The 26,907-nt window shown below is 36.0% G+C and overlaps 1 protein-coding gene across 1 annotated transcript in view; it reads left to right on the top strand.

Annotated features, from left to right (window-relative positions):
• The window catches only part of USH2A (usherin), a 377,385-nt gene that overhangs the window by 186,430 nt on the left and 164,048 nt on the right, over positions 1 to 26,907 (top strand). Inside the window, exons 34-36 of the mRNA XM_085219239.1 lie at positions 3,357 to 3,504; positions 11,184 to 11,335; positions 14,602 to 14,764. Of these exons, the coding sequence (XP_085075365.1) occupies positions 3,357 to 3,504; positions 11,184 to 11,335; positions 14,602 to 14,764 (463 nt within the window). The remainder of the gene's footprint in view (positions 1 to 3,356; positions 3,505 to 11,183; positions 11,336 to 14,601; positions 14,765 to 26,907) is intronic.

Genomic DNA, 26,907 nt, shown 5'->3' on the forward strand with positions numbered 1-26,907 from the left:
AACGGCTTGGATCTAGAGAGCCAGGGCTGCTTTGTTTGATGTTTCTGCTTTAGGATATAGTTAAAGCAGTGAAGTGGCTTGTGGATTTCGTTTTTATTTTATTAATATATGCAGCTTTTCTCAGAGTTACTGAATACATTTTTAGGAACTCTTCATTTTTGTATTTTATCTCTAATTTATTTATATTTCTATTTTCTAAATATATATATTTGCAGTGCTTCAGCAGTAACAAGAAACTAAGAGAGAGCATTTCTTTTGGTGATAGTTAAACGGGATAAAATGATCTCTGATAGCCAGGTTAGAAGATTTAAGAGTCCTTGCAGCTTTGAACGTAGCAGGTCAAAAGCACATGAGATGCCCAGTATATTTGAAATGGTAGAGCAGGTGTTCTTAAAACATTCAGCCCCATTGTATTTAGAAATTATCAGACTAGTTTGAGAACTATGTAAAAGTAGAGATTTTCAAGTTATGAAGCTTAAAAGTGGCCTAATGTTATACTAGAAGTAAACAAAACAAATCCAACAAAAAAAGAAAACAAACACAAACAACATCTGCACCCCTACCTTCCCTCCCATCCCCCAATAAAAACACATAAATCAAGCAAACATACCTGGAAAGAAGTCGAAACATCTAGTTTTTTGGAATTTTATGAAAACTTCTCAATTAAAAGTAACAGTATGCCTTCAACTCTGGAAACTTGTTCAAGCTCTCTAGTTTTTTGGTTGGATGAAATAAGCTAGAGCCTTTTTCTTTTTACTCATTTCACAGATAATGTTGATTTTGTTTTGTATTCATACAAAATTAGTTTCTGTTTTATTTGAGAAAACTGAAGGCTGATTTATTGTAATTTGCAGCTTTGAACACTCAACTCAGCAGCATTTTCAGCACCTCACAGACCAGTGACTTCAACTTTTGCATGACAAGTTTGGACACATTAAGCAAAATGTTTGTTTGTATGCTGTTATATTTTTTCCACAGTTGATGACTACTATTTGGAAAAAGAAAAAGAAAGAAAGAAAGTAGAAAAAGAATTGTTACGTACTGTAAACGACTGCAGCAGCTTTTTTAAACAAGTCTAATGCTTCCTTCCAAAAGTCAGCCGAGTAGTCTAAGGTCATGTCTCCCTAGATTAGTGCAAAAGGGATTTCCTTTTGCTCTGTTCCTGCTCTAAGCTGGTTGGATGCGATCCAGGCCAATCTGAAAGCAAATGGAAAGTTAAAAGGCTGCATTTAAAATTAGCTGGAGTGGCACACCCTTTTATATGGCTTGAGTGCTTTTGTGATGTCTCTGTTGAATGTCTCCTTGCTGCTGTGTTGTGTGAGTAAGCTAGCTAAGGTGTTGGCTGCAGGATAATTATGTTTCGCCTCTTTACGTGGCATGCATCTTCCCTTGGCTCTCTGAACATGTTGCTATTTTTTCAAATTTTGTCCCAAATCTGTTTCCAGTGAAGATCAGAGTGACACAATGGGGCTCAAAGTGGTTGTAGGATTTCATGGCTTTGAGTATCTCTCCGTGGGATCACTGGAGTCTCACTGATGTCCTCTGCATTTGGATGCAGTAATCTAAAATACCACAATTTAAAATGCAGATGAGCTTTGTCTTATCGATTTTCATTAGAAGAATCAGAAACTTCATATACCAGCAAATTTCCCAGATATGAAAATTGATCTTCATGAAATTCAAGAAATAAATGAATAGAAAGGCTGCAGTTAATGAACTTCTGAACTGAAAAGCCCTCCACTGCTAAGAAGAACTAAATAGAGCTTGTTTAACAAGGGAGCAAGGAACACAGGAGGAAGAGGTCTTCCAGAGGTCTTTTTCTTGGATCTTCGTGAAGTTAGTAGAAGCTAAATAATTTGAAGAGCAGTCTGGCTTTGCTGGAAGGATGATGTTCTTAAGCATTTTGATAAGGAAAATATTTAGAGTTATGTGAGCATATGTCTAAGCTGACTTTAAGGCATTTAAAGTAAATGCCACTTTTGTATATTCCCAAACCTAAGTTTGCATTCTTTCCTTGTTATTTGATAGCCCAAACTGAATACCAGGAGTGATTCTGTATTTGTGTTGAGAGTGTAATTTCCAGTGAAATCAAAACTATCTTGGTGTGTAAGATAGCCTCTCATTTACAAATAGTTCTATTTTTTACCTATGGGTATGCAGCTCTGAAGTGAAGCCAGAAATATGTTGACTGTTCACCAATTTGAAACACACTGGGAAATAAGAAACTGAAAATAATCCTTTCAAATAATATACACAAGATTGGAAGAAGCATTTTATTCCTGGGGATCTGGGTTGTAAGGATGGTTTTCCTTTGTGTGCTGATGATCCAGAAAGCACTACTTGCCTACGTCAACGTACAGCCAAAAAAGAAAGATCATGACATAAGTTTTAATGAAAAAGTATATCTGAATCCTTATTGAATTTGAGTTTGATGTTGTTTACTACTAAAAATAAAATTGAAAGCAGAAAATGAAACAAAATAAAAAAAGAACATTTAAATCAAGTACAGAGTTTTGCATACTCTTGAATATGTTTTTTAACCTTTATAGCTTCTCCTCTTGCCATTGATCTTAGTGCAAGTAATCAGCAAACTGGTGCATGTAAGGGGCTAGCTGTGTGGCCTTATGTTTCTGCATGTAAAATCTTAGAAGCCTGGTATATGAGGCGATCTGCAAATTCTTGCACATTGCATTGCTTCATAATCAAGCAAAAGGTAAAAGTGGTGTAATCAATCTTTTCTTCCCTGGTAGCTGAAATACAAATGATTTGACTGTTATCCATAAACATGCAATAATAACTGTTACATATTGATTTATAATACAGTGTTGTTTTACTCTTTTAATTGCATCTGCGCACCACTCACTCTGCTGTCATGAAATGCAGAAGTCTCTGAGTATGATTGTTTTTTCTGAATGACTATTCAGTGAGACAATTCTTTAGGTGCATTACAAGGTGGTTAGCATATGCTGTCTGAAAGTTGTGACAATTCTTTATTCAATTCCTGAACAATTTTATCCTATAAATTATAGATACTGTACTGCAGTATTCTTTAACTGTTTCTGCAAAAGCGTTTGAAATCTAATAGTGATTATGACTCTCAGTCAAATGCAAAATGCTGGGAATCAAATATTAGTATAAGGTTCTATCGATATTGCAATTAAAAACTGAGTATCATTAGTAGCTTCTCTTGGTAAGATAAGAGTTAGCTAAATTTAAAATCAGACTTTTATGAAAAGCACAGGTTTACTAAGTTCAGATATGTAAGAACTATAAAACCAGAAATAATTCACTGCTAGGCCCCAAAACTGTTGGTATTACATTGAAATATGTTTATTTGTTGTGATTAATATTTTAAGGCTTGCACTGGAGGTGGATGCTCAATAAGCGAAGCTAGCACAGCTGTAACAGATGAGAGTACGCCAGAAGGTGTTCCTGCTCCAAAAGCCCAGTCATATTCATCTGACTCCTTTAACATCTCATGGGCTAAGCCTGAGTATCCGAATGGTAAGTGAACTCTTTTAGCCTCAAGTTAAAAAGATGATTAGTAAAGGTAAATTAATATTCTAAATGGCAGCTTATATGTGGTGCTTAATTTTTAATGATCATTTTAGCACATAAAATACCTGAGATAGTATCATTGTCTGCTGCTAGGAGATTGTGGTTTTCAGCCTACTGTATGGTTTCAGTAGCTCAAAAGTGCTCCCTTTTGATGGTTCTTGTGTACTGCATCTCATTGTTTAATGTTTTCCAAGACAACTGAGCTGAGGACAGGCCACTCTTGGAGAATAACCATCTAGGGTGTTCATTCTACCCTCAAATAAAACGTCAATTTAATTAATAGATAAGTAATAAGCATTACATTATTGTTCTGTGTAATCATCTTGAAGTGTGCATTTGCTTGACTATGGAAGTTAAATAATGCATTTTCTTTTGTTTAGAAATGTTTTCCACGGGGAATTATCTACATGTAACACTTTTAGACAAATTCAACACTTCTAATGTTAATATCATATATCCTTGAATTTCACCTTGATTTTATTATTACATGTATGATAGATTATATCAGAACAGAGAAAGCTATGCAGAAATCACTGAATTTAAGCAACATAAATGTTTTTTCTCATTGGGTATCATATGTATCACTGATACATATATAATTCTTATTTTAGTTTCACATGAATTTCATTTTTCCCCTGCAAGTTTGCCTGGTGTCAAGTGTGGGAGAACAGACATTGTATATACAACTTCAATACAAAGCACTTGAAACATTTTCTAAAAAATTAGTGATTGTAAGGCTGCATACTTATAGCATTCTGTAAGATATTACATTTCTTTTAAAAGGAATTAAGAGTATGTCATTTGCTGCTAAATACATTATTTGATAATTTAATGTTCTTTGTATTGCTGTCATATTGTAAGATTTTTCCTCCTAAACCCTTAGAAACCTTCAAACCCTGTTACTGAAATCCCAGAGCACATGGCAAAGGCTTAGAGGGAAGAAAGGAGAGGAAGGAAAAAAGGAAAAGGGAAGGAGCGGAGTGAAAAATGTGAACTAGAAAGCAGGATATCCAAGTATGTGGCCTAGTGGACAAAATATGAACCATTTCCAATTAAACTGACATTTTTAAAAAAATATTTAACTGCTCATGTCAGGGCCTCATCCTGTTGTGCTCGCCTTGTGGGGGGAAAAAATCTAAATTGCGTAGAGGGTGTTTTAACTAGCTAAATAATGTATATAACTGTGTGCACAAATGCATATAACTACGTTAACGTATCTACAAAGCACGATAAAGACTTGAAGTTGGACAAATAAAGTTCCACAATTTTCTTTTAAAAGAGCTGCAAGTTGGAAATACATGACCAAACTTACATGCTGGAAACAATAGGTGCCACCACAGGGGTCTGGACAGACGTGGGAGGTGGGAACATCATGTGAACCTCATGAAGTTCAACAAGGCCAAGTGCAAGGTCCTACAACTGGGTTGGGGCAATCTCAAGCACAAATACAGGCTGGGCAATGAGGGATTGAGATCAGCCTTGAGGAGAAGGACTTGGAGTTGCTGGTGGATGAAAAGCTGGACATGAGCACTTAAATCCCAGAAAGCCATTTATGTTCTGGGCTGCATCAAAAGCAGCTTGTTCAGCAGAGTGATGGAAGTGATCGTGTCCCTCTGCTCTGCTCTCATGAGACAACAGCTGTGGTGCTGTGTTCAGCTTAAAATTAGTGTCATGGTTTTATGATGTTTGTTATTGGTATTCCACATCATAACATCGTGTAAAGCCCAGGGAATTAAAGAGTTAATACTCGAGTTCCATGGACTGACAAATCTCCAGATACCTGGTTCTCAGAAGAGAAGCATTACATACCCCAGAGGACTTTGTGTTCAGAGGGGAAGATAAGACCTGCAATTCATGGGATCTGTCTCTCTCCCAGAATAACAGAATGGCCAGGGTTGGAAGGGACCTTGAGGATCATGAATCTCCAATCCCCCTGTCACAGGCAGGACCACCAACCTCCACATTTAATACTAGACCAGGTTGTCCAGGGCCCCATCCAACCCAGCTTTGAACATCTCCAGGGACAGGGCAGTGTGTGGGTGTGCTCCCCAGCCATTTTGCCTTCAATTCAGAGTAACGCCTTTTGTTTTGGATACTCTCTCTAGCATTTTTTTTTATTTATTAGCCTCAATTCCAATTATATTGTGTATTCTGTTATCTCATATGATAACTTCCGATATCATATTTAGTAAAATTAACTTTCCTCCTCAGATCGTTGCCACTGTTCTGTCTTTGTGCCCAGCTCCCATCTCCCTATTCTCCCTCTTTCCTGGCCAGTGGGCCTGCAGGACATGGACACAGATAAATCTAGATAACGTGACAGATTAGATACAAAGAATTTCTAGGAGAGTGAGGAGGAACTAGAGCAGGTTGCCTGGAGAAGCTGTGAATGCACCATCCCTGGAGGTGTACATGGTGAGGTTGGAAGGTGCTTTAGCCTAGTGAGAGGTGTCTCAGACCATGTCAGAAAGTTGGAAGTCAATCTCTTAAGCACCCTTTCAGTACAAACTGTGATATGGTTCTATAAACCTACACGCTGTATCTTCTTGTTAACACAATGTTTACTGCATATAGTTTGTCTCTCCTTTTAAATGTAATAAATAGGTTGTTACAAAGTTAAAAAAAAAAAAAATAGGTTGTGAGAGTAGTTTTATAAAAGAAATACATTCTTCTGTACCCTGTAAAATTATTCTGTTAATTTCACTTCTTGTTATTTAAAGCTTGAGGAGTACTTTTCCCTTGGAATTGTTATTTTTTGGTGATGTATGGATAGCGTGTGTGTTACTGTTAGACATTTTTCATTACAGTTAGAATTGGTGGGAGGGTTTCAAGTGCATTTGGCTTCTGTTGCTCTGCCTTGTGGAGAAAAGCTGCTTTTTCCACTTATGAGCTCTTTAGTACTTAAGTGTGGAAGAATTGCTGTCTCGTGAGAATTTGGCAGCCAGAAGGGCATTAGGGCCTTCACTGTTTCATCATGGTATGCTCTCAGTTACAGCAAAGGATCAGCAAGGGATATGTGAATGTTCTCTCATTTTTCTTCTTTCTCCTCCTTACTCACCTTTTTTGGAGCTTCGGAAAGTACATATAACTATTAACACATTTGACGACACTCTTTTTTCTTTTTTTCCCCACTTCCCTGTTTGCATCATTCATTTCATAAAAAGGCTTTAAAAAGAAGACAGAGTTCTAAGACTTTTTACCGAGCAACTGTTTGATCAGAAGGTTTCCATTGTGTAACCTTTTTTCCCGCTTCCAGCATATCTTTTGGGCTGCCTAATAGCCACGTTGCTGTCTGTCAGTGTTTTAAAATTGAGTCGGTGGCTGAAAAATACTATGGTTGAAAAGACTGAAATATGAGAAAGTTCAGCAAAAACAAACATCTCTTAAATTTTGATACTTCAGCATGTTACAGATATATTCTTGTGGTTGGAGATTAATGGAGTTCTAATGTAACCCCCTTCCTCAGAAGCACCAGAACTGTTTTCCGCTCTTGGCTTAGTTTGTTGGTGAGTTTCAGTCTAGTATGCATAAGTTTTTGAATTTGTTGATTTTGTCTTGATTTCAGGTGGGAACCTCAGAATTGCAATAATTTGCACATCATAAATTGGCATCTCCTTGATAGATCTCAGGGGCCATTCCTTTATCTCCTGTCTTCTCACACTGTAGTACAGAAGTTACTGTATATTTCCATGAACACAGAAAGCTAATTAGGTCTTGCTGATGTTAAGTAGATGTATAGTCTAACTGGGATTTGCATAGCATGACTTTACTATGTTCTCTTGGTATATATAGTGTGTAGCTGCCTGTTACTAAATGGGCAAAGTTAAGGGGGATTTGTATACCACCTTTGAGGCCACTTATGGGAGGCAGGATTACAGTCTACTTAGCTCCTTCACAAAAGTGATACGATGAATAAAAGGTTTGGCTTTGAGATTTACTGGGCTAAGGGTCCCTGTAGATGTCAAAGAGTAATGTTGTCTGAATATGGACATTGAGTTTCTGGCCTTCATTTTTGTGAATTTAAGGTCAATTTAAATTTTGTTCAAAATCATTGTTTCATAGAAAACAGGGAGAAGTACACCTAATTCTCCTTTTTGAAGTTGCTTCACATATGTAATTTGTGTATCAGATTTGAGGAAAAAAAGACATTTGGAAAATGATTTGCTGATGTACGTATTTCTTTTTGTCTTATTTTCAAACCAAAAACAGAACAGTTGAGAGAGTATAGCCCTGAGATGTGTCACTTTACAGAAACACCCCTCCATCTCTATCATATACATGTCAAATATGTAGATAGTGTAATATAAAGAAAATAGCTCATTTTGTTCAGGAAAAGATTTGGAGAGAATTGTGTGATGACAACAGGCATCAGATATTCTCTTGAGTATTCTTAATGACCTCAATATAGAAGCCATGTTTTCTTCAGAACATATTCATTACAGGCTTGCCGTATAGTTTGAAGTCTACTCTTTTGAAGTTTTTTAACATAAAAAAGTGGTTTTGTCTCTTCTCAATAAGGAAAATTTTCTTAAGGTGGTCACTTCTCAAAAGCTTCACTTTACTTCTGTATAGGTCATAGATAAAATCAAATTTATCTTTCAGGGCTATGTGGAATTGTATAGGAAATAACAAGGATAGTAATAACTGATTTATGAAATTATTCAGTGAATTAATCCAGCACTAGTTGCTGTTGTGTTTGCAAAAGGCTACTTTCTTTCACTGTCAATGAAACTGATGTAGATAAGATTTGATCTCTAGATTATACCTTAGGAGGTACAATGGGTACATATGCAAGTGACTCCTAGTGACCATACAGTTTTTTTCAGAATGTAAGCCTAAATTGTACCGTTCGGTTTCCTTTCAAGAGTGAAATGTACCATGTTCAATAATTTTGTCTTCAATGAAACTAAGATTTAATCTAGCTACCTAGAATTAATAATTGCGAAGAAACTGCATAATTTCTTGTTCTCCGTGTGCCCCTTCTAAAGCCTTGCAGTCATGAAAATGTGCTCTTCAGTATTTCATGATTTGTGAGCTCTTCAGGAGTATCTAGCAAATCCTGGAAAGTAAGTAAACTCTAGTCTGGTTTTCACAGTATGGTTTGTAAACATATATGAGTGAGATAGAGAGGTTGTTTACCCCTAACCAAAAACAATTATTGCCTGATCTAGAAAATGGCTTCACATCTAAAACATAGACTACTAGTCTTTTGTTTTGAAATATAATTTTCTTTTTTTTATTCTGTAATTTTCTCCATAAAGTCATATAAAGCAGAGGCGGAACCAAAATCAACAGATAATACATCAGCTTAATAAAGATCATTGTTCTCTAACAGTACTGGGAGGGCTAACAAGAGCTCCTAGTGCTGACCCTCAGGCTGCTCCTCGTAGTGGAGATGCTGCATAATGCTGTGATTGCCGGAACACTTTAAAATAACAGTTTAGTTAATTCATACTGAATTACAGTGGAGTTCTCATAGAGGTATTTATGGCACCTGTATTAATATAAAATGAGTTCATTATGATTCATGCTGTTACCACAAATATAAAAGAAAATGATGATATGATTCGACTATGACTTTAAAGGATTTGCACTACTGGTATAAGTGTTAAAGTGCATCATTATTTTTTCCCCTCTAAAATACATCCTTAATGCTGGTGTTTACAATCAGAAATGCCTTCACCAGTCTTTAAGTGCTTCCTTTCTGAGATAAACATAAAATATCTATATTTGATGGTTTGTTTGTTTGTTTAATATAGGGCCAATATCAACCATTAATGTCCTTGCCTTACTAGGAACTAGACATGGAACAACAAGGGATATTAGCTTTAGGAAGCCTGTCAAATTTGGTAGGATTGATATTGTGTGATTTACCAGGACTTCCTCTGACACGTATGTCTCTGATATCTGAATTGAGTTTAGCCTCTCAGTTTGGTAGAGTTGGAAAGACTTGAGGAATGTGTGAATCACTTTGCATACACTGTTCTGTAGTGATGCCTCCTATTTATTTCCATGGAAACTACAACACAGAGTACAACAGGACTATTCGATAGGGCAAATTCTCAGCTACAAAACATGATTTTTTCAACACAGTCACCACAATTAGCTGATTTGTGCAGATGAGCTGATTGAGACACTCTTAATTTTGTGATGTGGCAGCTGTGTGTGGCCATCCTGAATGTGGCTTGTCTTTCCTGTTGCTGTCAATACTGAGGCAAAACACCACCCACCACCTCATTGTGCTCACATCCACTATTTGGTCTCCATAAGCATTCAGCAAGCATCAATGAATGTCAGCGGGTGCCGTTTTTTCCTCGTGGAGGAATTCAGCAACACACCTTTGCTCCATACACTCATCCACGTCAGACACCGTTTTGTCAGAGTGCCTCTCTGCTGCCATCTGTCATACAGCAACAATATGTAAGGGATATTGGTGGGGAAGTTCAATCTCTACTGTCATACCACCATGACAGTGGTGTCATGGGCCAACATCATGAAATAGAATGCATTAGTTTTGGAGCAAACCTTGTATATTTTGTGCAGTAACACTTCAAAGTCCATCTGAGAAAGCTGTGTTCTTTTATGGAGCATTTATCCATTGAATAGAGAGGAAATTAATCTTTCAATTTCAAGCAATCTTCCTGAGTGCAATTTCAAAAAAGACACAAAAACAAACAAACAAAAAAATGTTTTAAAGGAAGGAAAAGTTACCTAAGTTGTTGTTCGTTATTTTTTGTTTTTGCAATAAATAGATGTTTTCTCTATAGTTTTATTTTATTTCTCAAGCATATATCATGCCTCAAAAACTAGAACATTCACAAAAATTCAATGGGAGAAAAAGCAATTCTGGAGTATTTTGACCAAAAGGACTTGCATATGCTCTGGAAGACTGAGTGTACAAAGCTATTGGGAAGACTCCAAGTGCAGTTTAAATCAACCAGAATTACAGATACTGAGCTTTTTAGAAAGATAGACCATAAAGACTTATTTTTTTATTTGACCACCTTCAATTGGATTTCAGAAATCTACGCTAGCCTCATTCTCATCCGCAATTAGTTTAAATGCAGAATTGTTAGATTAAAAAAAAAAGAGTATTTTTCAGACTCTTGCAAAGACACAAATATTGCTATAGTTGCAAATGTAATCAGGTTACAATGTAGCCAGCTATGGCTTTCTGTAGCCTAATGGAAATTTGGCTAGTGCTAGTCTAAGTTGTCCATCATTTAAATAATTATGTTGATAACTTTTTTTTTCTAGGTCTACAGCTGTTCAGATGTGAGATGGTTTTGTGTATCTTTCCAGTTTTTGTTTCAATAGGTATATGCTGAGTAATCTGTAAAAACTCTTTGCCTTTATTTTCCTGATTCCAGGCTGATGTTAACTGCTGTCTATGGCTCATTTGTGTGTAATCTTGAAAGACTGTCATTATTTCCAAAGAATGCAGTTCACTGGTGAGATTTTCAACAATTAAAAATTGAGAGCTGTTTCTCCTGTTGTATACACAGTGACTGCTTAACTGTAAAATATGTGAAATAGTACTACTACCTTCATATCTGTAGCACTAAAGATATTCTTATAAATTCTGTGGTTGTATAGATATTGAGTGCTATCACATTGTTTTATAGGTATTATTACCAGCTACGGATTGTATATGGATGGTGTTCTAATACAAAATTCATCACAGCTAAATTGTTATGCTTATGGACTTGCTCCTTGGAGTCTGCATTCCTTCAGAGTCCAGGCATGTACTGCAAAAGGTTGTGCTTTGGGTCCATTGGTGAGTACCTCAATTTGCATTCTGGGAGTGTAATAAATGTCAGATGGCAGTGAATATCAGAGTAAATGGTGATGATTCACTCTGGTCAGTACTAACCCATCTGGCAAAATGTGACATTTAAAAAAAATCCTCTTTAAGAGCTGTTGAAGATTTGATAGGTCATTGTTAGGCAGCATTCCAAAGCAGAACATAGGTACATCAATGAAAGGCAAAATTTGCGGCTGAAAACATACGTTAGTGAAATGAAGAAGAGTTGATATATTTTTAAAGGGGCAGATGTAAATTAGTCAGAATTGTAAGGACATAATATAAAGAAAGAGTTACTGTTCCAGTAATGAGCAAGTTTCTAACTGCCTGACTGAAAGAGCTGAAGGTAATTCAAGAAGTGCAGAAGTCAGAAAAGAAAAATATGGTTATTTTAAAACATCTTTTGAATGCAAGTCTGTGATCAAAGTATTCCACTAGACTTACTTTAACAGTCTTGTGCAGCATCCCATTTCTTCAGGTTTTGCAAAGACAGGAACATTGAATATAATATGTGCAAACAAAGCTTCTGACGCTTTTTTTAATGTTGTAGAAGGCTGAGCTGATATATCCAGTACTGCTGTAACTTTTATTTTTGTTATAATTTGTTGTTCACGTTAATAATATTCTTCCTAAGAATTTTTTCTTTCAAATTCTTGTAACATAATCTATCTGCAAAAGATGACTAGACTTTATAACCATTAAGCATTTTATAGCTTGGATTATTTCAAAGGATATTTACTTTTAAAAGCTTGGATGGCTTTTTGCCAGTTTTTCTTTTACATTTTTTATGACTTCATACCTACCTGAAAAGCAAAGCTTGCTCTAAGATATTCAATGTGCAGAATCCTAATCCATTGCAGTAGTAGTAGTGATGTTTAAGACAGGTCATTGCCAAACTACGCACACAGATGAAATATGTGTTTTTCATTACTCCTATCCTATCAAATAAGCATTAAAAAAGAGAACAGAACACCAGTAGTTAGGGTTATTACGTTTAATTTAACAGCCTTTTTTCATGTCTTCACTGAGGTCGATTCGGTGACACTTACAACAACTCCCAGGAGGGGTCGCTGTAGCGGATTCCCACCTGCATCCCGTGATCAGTACATAAACTGTTTTCCAAAGCCAGTGATCCATCTCTAATCACAGGAATTGAAGTGCATCGTCTTTATTTAGGGACACCGAAATGCTGCCAGAAAGTTAAAGCACTTTGAATTTTTGAAAGATTTTTATATCAATTACAGTATAAATCCAACACTTAAAAAAAAAAAATAAAAAAAAAATCCAAATGTTTCGCCTCTTTCATTACTCTAAATAGTATGGGAAGCATCTTCCAGCCATAAGATGATATCCTTCCAGCTATTTTTGTTCCTGATCTTGTGCCCTAATCGATTGAAAGGATGCTATGCGACTATACTAAATCCTGGATTTTGCCTGCTTGTGTTTCTGAAGGTGGCTCTGAAGATCTTAATCAGTTACGAGAGTGTTAGCAATTTTGCTGTATCAATAAGCTTCTTGTTTGGGCTGGATCAGTCTTTTAGTGCTTTTTTATGCTTTGTCAGTGATTATGATTTATTTTTAAGTGAAATGCAAATCTATTACACATGAATTCTAAAACTGACAATTTTAATTTTTTGCTAGTGAACCCAAAGTTTTACTTTTGTGTCAATTCTATTTTTTTATTTTACTGCCTAAAAAGAAAAAAACACACACATACCAAAAAAAAAAAAAATTAAAAACTTGTCTTATCTAGAAATAGAAGAAAGTGTACATCTGACAGATTCTTTGAAGGAATTCAGGTGATGATATATTTTGCTGATTTTAAAATGTGTTAGGTCTTGTAAATACTGGGTGCACAGAATGGAAGCAATTCATATAATAGACACAACAGAGCTTTTGCAGTTGTTCAAGTGAACTTCAGTTTGTAGTAAACTTTATCATGTACTCTTTCAAGAATATCCTTTTCAGTAGTAAAAATAGTTGGTCTTCCTTTCTCCAAGTTTTTGAGGTGGAGAGTTCAGAGTACCAGCATGAAGTGGCACTGCCTTGCAGGATATTATTGTGGCTTAGAAAATACAATTTAGTCAAATTCTTCCTTAAGGACAATTTTCACCAAAAAATCCAAATAATTAATCTGGCATTTATGCAATAAGTAGGTTTTATTTATGCTGGGAAGCATTTATCTAAAAGCATGTACATTATCTTGTTGATTTTTCTGCGATTTCTCATCTGTTTCAAGTATAATTTTGTGCTAATTTATAGTGTATGACTGTAGGAGTAGGTATGTAGAGGTATTGATGCGCATCAAAGATTTAGCCAGAAACTTAGAAGCAATTGGCTTTCCAAATTTTGTGTGAAAAAGTAAAATATTAATATTTCAAGAGCAGTGAAAGTGTGCTATGCTTTGTTATTATGATGATAGAGCAGGTATGGCAGATTAAAAATAACGTTTATTAGCAATCCTATGAACTTGAAGTTGAGGCGCACTTAGAAAGGTGTGAAACCATCTTATACTTTAGAAAATGCCAAATCACCAATGTATTAGAAACACATTTGTTGCCATAAATAAGGTAATTATGTTGCTTCATAGCATTGAATGCTTACTACAAGATGTGATACATAAATACTAAATTTTGATGATTTTGAATGACTCTTTATCTATCTGAAGAAAAGCTTTCACCCTCATTACATTTTCCATAATGTTATCATGTTTTATTTTTTTCTTGTTAGAACTATATCTACTTAATGCTACAAGATAAGTTTGTTAGTTGAAATAGAAGTTAATTCAGACTGCAACCAGTATTCAACACAGCATATTTTTCCTCTATCACATATTTACATTAATTTGCTACATCATTTAAATATATGTGCCTTACAGTTGTCTTTTAAAATTCAGAAATTGAAAAACGTATTGTCTTGTACCGTTGCTTTCTCTCCTAACACTAAGTTCATGCATCTGCATGAGGTTCTATGTATGTTTTTAAGATATGAATCTTTCATTCTTTTCCAGTATTTGTTCCTGTCTTTAGGGGTCTTCATGTAAAGTATGGCAGTTGCTGGATAGCTTCAAGCAGATACAGATTAAATGAAAGTAAAATGTTTTAAAGAATCCGATGTGTGCAGTGCTAGTTTTCTTGTGGAGTGTTTCATTTCTAAAATAACTTGAAGTTTTTCATTTTTCATTCCTTGTCTGTTTGTAAACCATGGCACCAAACCTCTAGCTCATGGTTCTTTTGCAGGTGGAAGCTCGGACCATGGAAGCTCCGCCTGAGGGAGCAGTTGATGTATTTGCTACTGTTGATGGGTCCAAAGAAGCTCAGTTAAAATGGCTCGCCCCAGATAAACCTCATGGACAATTGACCTACACAGTCTTTTTCACTGGCCTATTCTATGCTGATCAAGGTATTTCTTTTCCTTTATATTAAGTCTGAAGATAGCATTAATGTTCTGTTTTTTTTATTTTTCCAAAACTTTCTTTAACACTAAATTTTACTGCTTTTTGCCACTCCGTTGATTATTTTAGAAATTCCAATTTTACTCTTAAGAGCCACTACTTTGATTTATGATGCTTTACATTTGTACAAACACATACATTGGCAAATAAAGATAAGCTCTCTGCACTCATTTAGTCTCTAGATATACACATGGGGTCTTATCTCACCACCTTTACTTAGATAAGGAAGCTATACTCACACAATTTCACTTGGTTTACTTACATAAGTGAGAGCTGTTCTTGAGAGTCGTACATAATATGGTTCACTGTGGATGCATTTGAAATTTATGTAAGTGGCTAAAAGAGTGTGCAGTGAAATCAGATAGTTAAAAAGAGGAAAGGAAAAGAAGCCTAATTTTTTTTATTTCCATATAACAAGCAGATTAAATATGCGATACAAAACCCTTACAAAATGTTACTTTTTAAATCTTATTGTATGGATAAGCAACTGTCTTGTTTGCACTGCTGTGATTTTTTAATTAATATATTTTAAATCTAAATAAATTAATGTAGTCTTATGTGAAAATGCTACTAAATCAGTATTAGAGTAGACAGTGATGATACCCTTGTGCAAAAGATTATATAAGACACTAAAGAATGTAAATGGATATTTTTTTCAAACACATTACACAGACTGTGTGTTTTTCAGTTGATAATAAAATGCTGTGTCCTCTAATTATTACAGAAATGTAAAATACCTGGGCAGTGAGTAAAATCGAATGCTCACAAAATGTGAGCATTTAATATGTCAGTTTGAGCTATTAAGCATACACTAAAGTGTAATAAATAATACAGTATTGTACCCAAATAATGTTTATGAATTATACCTAACGATGTTGTCATTAATTCTTAGAGCTTATTAAATAGAGTGATTGACATCAGGCAACTATAAAAATGTTTCCTTATAATACAAAATCATGGTTGAAAATAATGTTTGGATGACATTTAATCCTTCTATGTACTGTACGCAAATTTAATCAGCATTATAAATGCAGTAACAGATAGAGAATTGAATCACTGATGGCTTCATAACTTGCTTTTTTTTAATGCTCAGGATGAGAATGATTTGATGTTTTCAGTATCAGTGGTAAAGCGAACATACAAATTGTAATTGCCATCCTCTGCTAGTAGTATATAAATGAACTTGTTTGTGTGCTGTTTGGAGAAATGCATTCATTGAAGAGTTTAAGTGTGATAGGAAGTCTCAGCTGACCTCTCGCAAATGCTGTTGTGTCCCTCTTTTATGCAACGAAGGCTTTGATGTATTCTGCTGTGAAGCACTTGTAAGATTATGAGGAGAAGGAGTGATGATCAATTTGAAAAAAAAGGAGCAACATTTTGGCTGGACCTGTGACAGCACAGCCATTTCCGCCAAGGCAGCAGGGTGAATAATGCAAAAGCCATATTCCCCTTGTGTTTAATCTTGCATTGTTTTTGCAGAGAAAATTTCTGCTTGCTTTCTAAGTCATGTCATCCTCAGTTGTCATCCCGCCTCTCAAACCATCAAAACGGTATTAAATGTTGCAAAGCTGTGCAGCTAGAGAACTTTCAAAAGTCAGAACCCATTTGCAGAGCAGCCCTTGTAGAAAATGTATTCTGTTCTCGGCAGAATTTTCTTTCAGTTCTTTCCACTGAGAAGTTTACTGATTTCTCCCAGTGGAATCTGCTGGAATTTATCGGTTCATGGTTGGCAGTCACAGATTAAGGTAAATGTCGATCCGTAATGACCCTCTACATGTTAGTATTGCAGTAAAGCTGGGCTTTTATGTCAAAGATATCGGAGAGGGAGCTATTACACATGACAGGGGTGATCAAGGGACTCCAGACCAAGGCAAGCATTATTAAATATTGACTAGTTCTGTGATTTATGTAGAGCTGGAGGAAAAAAGTGACTTTTTAACCATTATATATTCTTCAGCAACGAAAACCAGCCATTTATCTCCTGCTGGTAATAAAGAACAGAGTGCCTGCATATTTTAGTGAAGGGAAAACCTGGCCTTATAAATGAGATGGACTCTTTCATGATAACATTTCAGTTTGCTAATTGCCAAAAGCAAAACAGGCAAATTGGAAGCAATTATAAGAGTTGACTTAAAGTAGTTGGTGTGTTAGTTCAACTCAGGAGAGCTGGGTGGCAGTGGAAGAATCACTGGGGAATGGAACCCAGAAAATTTCATTACGTTTGTTCACTGTTGCTGAAACTTTGCTTTGCAATGCTAAATAAATAAAGAGTGCTTCCCCCTAGAAGTCAGAGCTCCAGCAATTGACCTTTATGCTGGCTGTTTGGGGGTATGCAGGAGGAAAATTAAGCATTAATTCATCAAACTTACATAAGACATCATCTGTTCACTAGATTTACACAAAGCTTATTGAATTGTCTGATGGCTAATTGGTATTTCGTTGACATAATGAACAACTGTATTTCATCCTTTGCCGCAACGTCTGTTAAAGAGGCAGGGATTGAAATGTAAGAAATGGATGTCAAATTCACCTAGAATAGCTGCATATAAATAGTGAATTGTTTCTCCCACTGCTTGAATAGGAGACATGTTCACCAATACCTTAAACTGCCCTTTTGGGAAGCCTGAGAAACAGGTTTTAGTTCTCAGAACTTAAAGTTCACTTAAGTGAATGGGTTTTGAAGATTGTTTCGTAACAAGAGTTTCTTGCAGCATCCACACACTTTTGTCATTTGTATACATCCCCCTGAAGTGAAAAATTTTTATTAAATTCATTATTAGAAATAAAATCTCAGGCTTATAGTAAGTGTATGAGTCTCTCATAAACAAATATATCCTTTCCCTAACAGTATAGTCACTTTTATAAAGGTTCATGGTTGCGTTCTTTTACTTCAGAACTTACTGGATTACAAAATAATGTCTGCAGTGAAGAATAGGGAGCTGGGGAAGATTTGGGGTGACTCTCTGGACAGCCTAGCGATGCCAGCCATGGCCTGTTGTTCCATGAAGCTGTTGTGTAACAGCTTTAACTTACAGTAGACCAGAAAATTTGTTCCATGCTCCAGACCCAAGTACTTTGAAGCAGATAATAAGTATATTCCATATAAGTATAGCTCCTGGACAGAGGATATTTTTGTGATACTACTTCTATTTCTGCATTTTTACAACACCCTCCCTAATGCATATTTTGAAACTCTGCTTGATATGCTGTTATCTTATCAGTGACCTTCTATAACATATGGTATGTTGAGATAGCAAGTTGGTGACATGGGAAGTGTTTAAATAACATGTAACTTAACACTTTCTCTGTCAAGAACTTGTTATTCCAACTCTTCAGAGACACCAGCTGATCTCATACTGAATATTCTATGGATGTCCCCCGGCTTAGCTCCTTCTTTGTCCTATTCCAAACCTTTCAGATTTCACATACGTATGTATGTCTCTGACTGTCTTAATATTTTATGTACACTGTTTTTCTATCAAATGGTTCTATCATTCATCGTATTTTCCGTCCAGCTTTATAACTTTCTATACAGCTGTTTTTACAAATATACATATTTATTAAGAATTGAACAGCCTGTGAGTTCGTTTCTATTTCATTCTAGAAGTTTTTTTTAATGAAATCAGATACTCTTATGTCATTTGCAAAAGATTAAAATATGCTGTGGTTTAGCTTTGTTACATCAGTAAAAATTATTTTATAATACATAAAACCAAGGGAGAATTTTCTAATCATATAGAAACCTTTGAATTATCCATTTCTTGACTTCAAATGTCTAAGTATCCAATAAAAATGTTTCTTAGTGCATGTCCTGTTTTTTTATTACTTTTTAGTTCTGATACTGTATCTAGTACTTATTTTTGGTTTTATTTGTGATGAGGTCTTGGTGAACAGTTAGCATTCTTTATCAACATTTATCAATAGCCAAATTGGAGGAGAAGGAAATACTATCCTGGACTGATTGAAAAGGTCACTGTGGAATTGCAAGTGTGAAATGTAGATCAGCAGGAGACAGTTTGGATTTCCTGCCAATAGTGGAGGATGCTGGTAATGGATTTTTCTGTAGTTTAACTATACTTTAACAATATATGGAACAGGAATTTCTGTATCAATTAGCTCTTGTTTTCAAATTCAGCTGTATATTTTTCTGACTGTATGTGCCTTTAAATATTCCTTCAAATGCAGGCAGAAGCTTTGTTGAGTCTGTTTTACAATTCTGATATTCCAGACAGACATTTGTTCCCAGAAACTACATGTAGAATCAAACATGATTTTACAAATGAGGGTCTCTGTCCCAATTCCACAGCACTCAGGTGACACTGTTTCCTGCAGACAAATTGCCTCAGATCATTTTAATTCTGGGACTTCCATGGACAAACCTTTAAAGAGGAATTTGTTTTAGAATTTTTTATTCCAAAGCATGAAATACTAGTATTATCAGATTATAACAACTTTTCTTCCTATAAAAGAAGGTTATTTCTTGTTTCTTGTTACTCTCTGATAAACTTCCAATTCTCCAAGGACTTGGAAAGAAAAAATGAGAGATTTCAGAATTAATTCCCTCAAGAAGATTCTGCTTTCTTATTTATCCTTAGCATAGTTTAAATTAAGTACAGGATCATTTTTAATTGCATTTTGATGTCTGAAGTGAAGCTGTTGCACTGGAAGAATCAGGTGTTACCTCTTTTAAAGAGAAGAGAGTTGGAGGAAATTCCCATCTTCCTTCCTGTGTGAGATAACTATGGTAACACTAAATTTTCTGGGTGTTGTGTTGCCCATGAATGCAAGTTTGCCATCAAGAGAAGCTTTAGCTGTCTGCGTGTACTTAGTGAATTTTACAGCATAAAGTTGCAGAACTCTGCATTGATCAGAAACATAGAAATCAAAGGATGCTGTTTTCTGATTTTCTAGTTTTTTGCAATTTCTATTGTTGACGCAGCATCCAAAGTATTTACTTTTCAGCAAGTTCTCGCTAGTTCACATTGTATTTTTATAAAGAGAATTATTGATCAACTCTGATTATTTGGAGACACTGTGCAGGATAGCATCCTTGCAGCCTACTTTTTCCTGTGATAAATAACAAAAGCTAACAATAGAATAAAGCAATTCATTGTTTAAAAAAAAAAAAAAGTTTATAAAGTTGTCTTTAAGTTGGATTTTGTTAATTTTATCTTTTTAGCTTGATTTCTTTAAAAAATATATATAAATAGAAAGAAGGAGGCACAGAATCTGTTGACTTGGCTTCTATTCAAACATTCCTCTTATAGACTTGATTGACCACAAGTGCTTTCAGTGCTCTCTACAATCAGAATATAAATCTGCAATGTTAAGAGTCTGTCTAGAGCTTAAAAGCAATGTTTTCTGGAAAAGATGCGGCACCTGCTGATGTCAGTGGAAATGGGGAGAGTGATGCTGAAACTCCTTAAATTTCTTAATCCTAGTGAATTTCATTTAAATGTAAGAGTTGTAGTTGCTTGAGTAATCATCATATACATATAAATATGTAAGTATAGATTAACATTTACAGTTGTTACAGCTGAATATGCAATACCTGACAGTAGATAGAAGTTAGGATGCAGTTTTATCTTAGCAAGAAAGTATCTTTCACAAAAGTGGCATATTTTTTATATGTACTCAAAGCACATGAATCATTTTCCAAATGAGCTATTTCTTCAAAGAGCTTTTTTTTTTTTTTTTGGTCCTATTAATGAGAAGTTAAGCCTTTCCTGTTGCTAAAACATTCAAGTTCGTACAAAAGAAATATCAATAGCTTTTTCCAAGGTAGATAAATATCAGGACTGTGCTCCTCCTGCATTCATTCACTTACTAAAGATGTCTATGATGTCTGATGTACCTATGCCAGGGATGTTTCATTATCTAAGAACAGGAAAAGTTGCTCCAACTTTATTCCAGTAATTTAAGATTGTGTTAACCCTATATGTTCTGCAGTCTGATTTCCTTAGCTGTGATCCTTAACTTTTTTATAGTATAATCATGGTAAATGTGACACTACTAAAAACAATAATAATCTTTTCTTCAAGTGGAGTCAGGGAGAGTAGATATTCTTGAATTTAGAAAAGGGTAAAGTTTCAAAATGAATGTGACTCTGAGAAATTGTGATCACACTAGTAATTCCCCAGTTACCTTTCTCATGTATAAAATAAGTTCAATCTGGTTTGCTTTTTTTTTCTCCTGTGATGTTGAGCGATGCTTTAGGTAACTCAGTGCCTTAGTGTTTCTAAAGCCAGGGACCCTAAAGTTGCTGAGGCGATGTTTTCCAGAGCTTCCATGGCAGTATTTTCTGTTGAAAGTGCTCATGTTGTAATTGTGGGATTATTGTTCTCATGGCCTTGTACCTGCCAACCAGATGGTGCTGCTTATCTACCTCCCTGTGACATTATCAGGATTAATTAATTAATGTTAGTATGGTTTTCGTGGGAGCAGCTGCACTGCTGTGAGTAGCATCCCTTCACTCCAATTCTCCAAAACATAGCCCATGACCAAGTAAAAATGACTTAAATACTTGGTAATTATGCATTAATATACGTGCACAGAAGCTTAGTGACCAATCAATGAAGCACTTGCACCATTGTTAACATACTCCAAGCACCATAAACAGCATCATTTATTGGAACAAGCAACAAGGAGTTTGACTAGGTCGAAATGAAAATTGCAGAGAGGTGGGACCATGGCAAAAATCCTCATCACCATGAGCAGTGTTGGGATCTTCATGGCCACCAGCCATTGGAAAAGACACTTTCACCACTCCCATTGTAGAATGTTCATGAGGGAGTCCTTACATACTTTGAAGCATGGTGCATGTTACACTGTGATTCGTGACTTCAGATTAGCCTGATTTTTTTTTTCTTTTTTTTTCCATATGCAAAATATGACTGCAAAACCTTTGTATCTAGATCCTGGTGACATTACATCATAGTTGGTTGAGTGAACTAAGGGCAGTTATGGGATGTTGTAATCCTTCATGTGCTTTTCTCTACCCTGCTGAAATTGGGCAAGTTATTTAACCCCTGTGTAGCTGTCTCTCTGTAACACGAGGATAATACTTACTACCTCCCTGTGACATTATCAGGATTAATTAATTAATGTTTGTATGCTTTCAAACTATAAGATACTATAGAGATGCTAGATGTTGTTGTTACTTGAAGTAAAGATGGTGGATTAGTCCTAAAGGTGTTTGGAGGAGAAGAAGGAGGATACATAATCCATTTTCAAATAGTTATATTTAATCTGATTACTTACATAAGACAACTTAGGCATACTTCTGAAGCAAGATATGTGCCATTTAAAGTTTTGTTTGCTTGGCCAGAAAATTCATAGTTTGTGAGCACTTTAGGGTAATTATTGGTAAAATTTAGTCAAGCTTCAGTAGCCTTCTGTATGGTTTCAAAATACACCAACTACTAGAGTTATTTCCTTATGCACCTTTTCTGTTTCTTGGTACAAGTGTCTTGCAGTAAGGATAGGAGAGCAGTCTCTCTGATTACTGAACTTGATTGCTTCCTTGGTGAAGAATCTAGTAAACAGTGTATTTTAATTGGTCTTCCACATTTCTCTATTAATAGTTTTTTTGTGATTTTTTTCCCCACATATGCACAGGTCTATTTCTATATTGTGTTAGTTGTTGGCTTTTGTATTATAAAGGAAGTACATAAAGATGAGTCTTGTTTCTGTGAGGTACCTATTGTCAGTTATTACAGGCTGAAATCCAACAGCATGGTTAGTAGGATAGTCTTTGAGACTATCCCTGCTCCCTCACAATGGCCTAGGGAATATTAGCAATCTTCTGGAACTGACACTGGTGAACAGAATCGAGTAAAAGGAAATCTGCTGATTAGTTCTCCTATTAAAATGATTTATTAGTTAATGAATGTCTTTTAGAGTTTTTGACTGCCATTAAGACTGAGGAAACCACTTTAGCTGTGCTTAGGTACCTGTTGCAAAAAGTAATTTACATCTTTGGACAAAAAATTATTTGTGTCAAAGTATGTGATCCAAATAAAATAATCTGACTAGACCTTTCACAGATGAAAAAATTTCAATTGAATATGTGGTGATATGAAAGCACATATCTTTAGAGAGTAATGTAAAACCCATCTGTTTTCTCAGTTAGAGAAAGCATGATGAATAAGTTTGACAAAATTTGATCAAGTTTCTATTTGATGTATATAAAGGGGATCAAATTGGATGCTATTTATATAATTTTCTTATCTGAATTCAGAAAGATCAAGATACTGTGATGAGTCTTCCCTTTTTAGGGGTGATTATGTGCAGTTAATATGGTTGTTTGTTACTCTACATGCTGTTGCCTTGAACAGACTAGGAAGTGCTATTCTACCAGTGAGTACAACAAAGCTCACCTAAATGATTCTGAGGTTCTTTCAATCTACAAGTGCTCCGTTTATGATGCCTCATGTAAGATGGCTGGAAAAGCCAAAATAATGTCTTTATGTCAAATCAAAATCCTAGATCAACTTCAGAGCTTCAGTCATTCCAAAGCATTACAGGTAAATGTAATGGCATTTGACAGTATTGGCATTTTTTATATGTCTTCTTTTGGCTAACTCAGCATTCTCAAAAAAATAAATAGTATTTTCCCGTTGTAATTGAAAGGGTTAAATAGTACCAATTCATTACCACTCACAAAAGGATTTATTTTGTTCTCATAAATCAGTTTTATTCCACATTTTTATTATTCCCTTGGGTCAGCTGCTCCAATTGAAATCAATACAAGTGCAAGTGACACAATCAATCTAGATATTTGATTATGGATTTGAGACTCCCAGTTCTGCTCTGTGTGTTTAGCTAGTCTCCTTCTCATAGTGTCCCTGGAGAATGGCAAATTCTTATTGGCATCCATGAATTATGGGCACAGATTCAGAAACCAGATACTGTGATAATCTCCATTTATGTACAGCTGCAGTAAGAAAAAAGCAAGCTCTAACCATAGAAAAACAAACTTGAAGATTTTAAAGCTACTTGATTCTGAACTTCTTTCAGTATGTAAAATCTCTTTTAAAATTATAAAATCTCATCATTTGCTAGTGAAATCTCTCAAACAAAATGGATTGTATCTATGATTATGTACTTTACCTTCAATTTAATTTCACAAGTACAGAAAACATTTTTATTTGATGCCCTCCTGTCATTTATACACTATGTGATGTCATGCTGCTTGCAGTGCTATTGTCTGCAGTGCTAAACTGTTATGGGATATTAAAGGGGACTCACTGTCCAGTCAGGAGCTCATAGGAGCATTGTGCTTCAGAGGCCATGAATGAGCATTACAGAATGTTGTAAACTAAATATTTTCAAAGATGTTGCAAATCTTTCCTAATTCATGCAAGCATCTTGGTAGTTTTGTCCTCTTGTGTATGTTACAACTTGAATGAGTTAGCAGAATAGCTGTTGATGCTTAGTCTTTCTCTTTTGTGCGAAGCACTGTGTGAATAGGTTTTCCTGTCCCCTGATTAGAAGGCTGAGAGAGGAAAGGTTTGGAATAACTTTAGCACTCAGAGTATTAGAGTTCTACTCTGGGCTAGTTCAGATTCCACGCTGTCTCCACACCTACACCCAACTTGCAGATGAGCAGGAGGCCTTGTCTGACCTGCCACTGCTTCTTCCTCTTCCTTCCTGTGATAAAATTGTTCTAGGCAATGACATTTTCTTGCAAAATTTCTGGGAAAGTATAGGTATTGGTGAAAGATCTTAAAACTGTTTGCAGCAAAATACGTTCTGGCCACCCAGCTTGAACGGTGTGAATTTCCTCACTGAAAAGAAGCAGAGCCTGTCCAGAAGTGCTTCAAGAGCTCACAAACAGCTAAAATTCTGAGTAGGTTATGTAAGTGCTAAGTTGGCATAAATGTAATTAGCGAGTTAGTAAATTTTTGGAGCATGTTTCTTAAATAAAACAGAACATGTTGAGTTGAAAGGGACAAGGATCATGGAGCCCAATTCCTGGCTCCACACAGCACTGCCCAAAAATGCTAAACTTCTGTCTGAGAGTGGCGTCCAAACGCTTCTTGCACTCCAGCAGCTCTGTGCCCACTGCCCTGGGCAACCTGTTCAATGCCCATTGTGCAGAACCTTTCCCTAACCCCATCCTGACCCTTCTTACACTGTGGCACCAAAATCTGCACCCAGTGCTCAACGTGAGACTACACCAGAACAGAGCAGCAATTCCTTCACAGGTTTAGGGTTGGTTGGGAGTTTATCATTACTGAAGGTTGTAGTCTCCCAACGGAGCGCTCTGGCACACACAGGACCCATCATTGGCGTTGAAAACAGAGATGAAAAAGGCATTAAACATCTCTGCTTCATCTGTGTCCCTATTTGTGAGGTGACCATCCTTGTCAGGTACTGCAACAATGTTATCTCTGGTTCCCCTTTTGCTGTTAACATTATTTTTAAAAAGCCCTTTTTGTTTCCCCTGGTGTACTGACCAGCTTCAACTCTGGGTGTGCTTTGGCCACATTAATTTTCTCTCTAAAAAAGTGAATCTATGTAGACCTTCCATGTTGCCCAGCCTTGCTTCCTCGTACACTTTCATTTTCTGCCTAAGTTCTAGAAGACGACCCCTGCTCAGCCAAGGCAGCCTTCTGCCCTCCTAGCTTGCTTCTGACATTTTGGAGTTTTCTGCTTAGAAAGGGAACAGCACTGATAGACCCCAACAACTTAAAAAGCATTTCCCAGGGAAAAACTAATTCACTGAGCAACCTGAAGTCTGCCTTCCATGTCCAGAGTTTAGTTATCAAGGACAAAGGAAAAAAAAATGACGTTTTTGTGGATTGTTCAGTATTTTGGATAAGTATGGAATAAATATGTTGAATTCATAGTTTAACTAGTTTATCACATTGGTTGTAAGTTATCCATCTTGCCTCATCTGGCAACTTAATCTGGCCTCTGAGAATGAGAATTAATATTTCCTTTGATATGAGAGACTGTAAGTTTTGGCCTGTTTGATGTACTTAGTCAGTGTTCTGTTCCTGGTAACAATTCAACTGTGTCACGGAGTTAACTAGATCAATCTATGCCTGTGACAGGGGGGCAGTAGGCCCCTGGGCCCCCCTCCCCGGACCCCACAAAATGGAAAGAGAAAAGGAAAAGGGACAGGGAGATGGGAGATAGGCTCAAGGAAGGAAGAAAAAGCAGCGGCAATGATCTATGAAGGAAAACTTATTTTACTAACTATGATTCGGAATGCAAGATAACACAATATAAATACAATCTAACTGAAATTGAGACTAATAAATCAAATAAGATAGGAGAGAGAGAGTTCCTGAGACTGAGTCAAACCTGGAAAGCTTGGAACGGCTAGGAAAGCACCCTCCAGTACCCACTGCAAGGCAGTAAGAGACCGCCCCATCTGGAATGGCCAGATCCCATGACTTCCGTAATGTATAGGGATAGGTACCTGGAATTGGAGCATTAACACTTTAACTCCCATTGCACTACAAGATGGTATGATGCGGAATACTGAAAACCAAAAAAACATAAAACCATGACAAACTGTCAACTCAGGAGCAGGGAAGTTCACTAGGGTTGATACAAAATCAGCAGTGCACTCAACTGAAAACAAAAATAAAAACAACAAAAGTAAACACTGCAAAAAAAAAGCATGTCACCAATATTCTCATAGAATCATAAAATCTTTTGGGTTGGAAGGGACCTTTAATGGTCATCTAGTCTAACTCCTCTTTGTGATGAACAGGGATGTTTTTGTCAAAGAGAGGAGTATAGACTCAAAGTGGAGAAAACACTTCATGCGATCACTATAACAATTAGGATGATAATTGAAAAGCAGTTAATTATTATAGTTCTTGGGAAAAGAAAGTCACTGAAAACACTGAGAACATATTTTTAGCTCTTCATGGTATAATGGAATGATGGAAAATCACATTTTGTACTCTGAATACTACTGGACAAAAGAATGAGCCTAGAAAAGAGAAAGCATGCACATTCACAGAGGTGTCCCCAGGGGGGAAAAAAAAAGAAAGTATTGCCAGAGAGCAGAGAAGGTAAAGGCAGAAACCAATGCTCAGTGAAGGGCTCAGTGAGGGAGAGATGAGTGGAA

This window comes from Meleagris gallopavo, chromosome 2 (genome assembly GCF_905368555.1).
Source record: "Meleagris gallopavo chromosome 2, MGAL_WU_HG_1.1, whole genome shotgun sequence".
In the NCBI taxonomy this organism is placed as follows: Eukaryota; Metazoa; Chordata; class Aves; order Galliformes; family Phasianidae; genus Meleagris; species Meleagris gallopavo.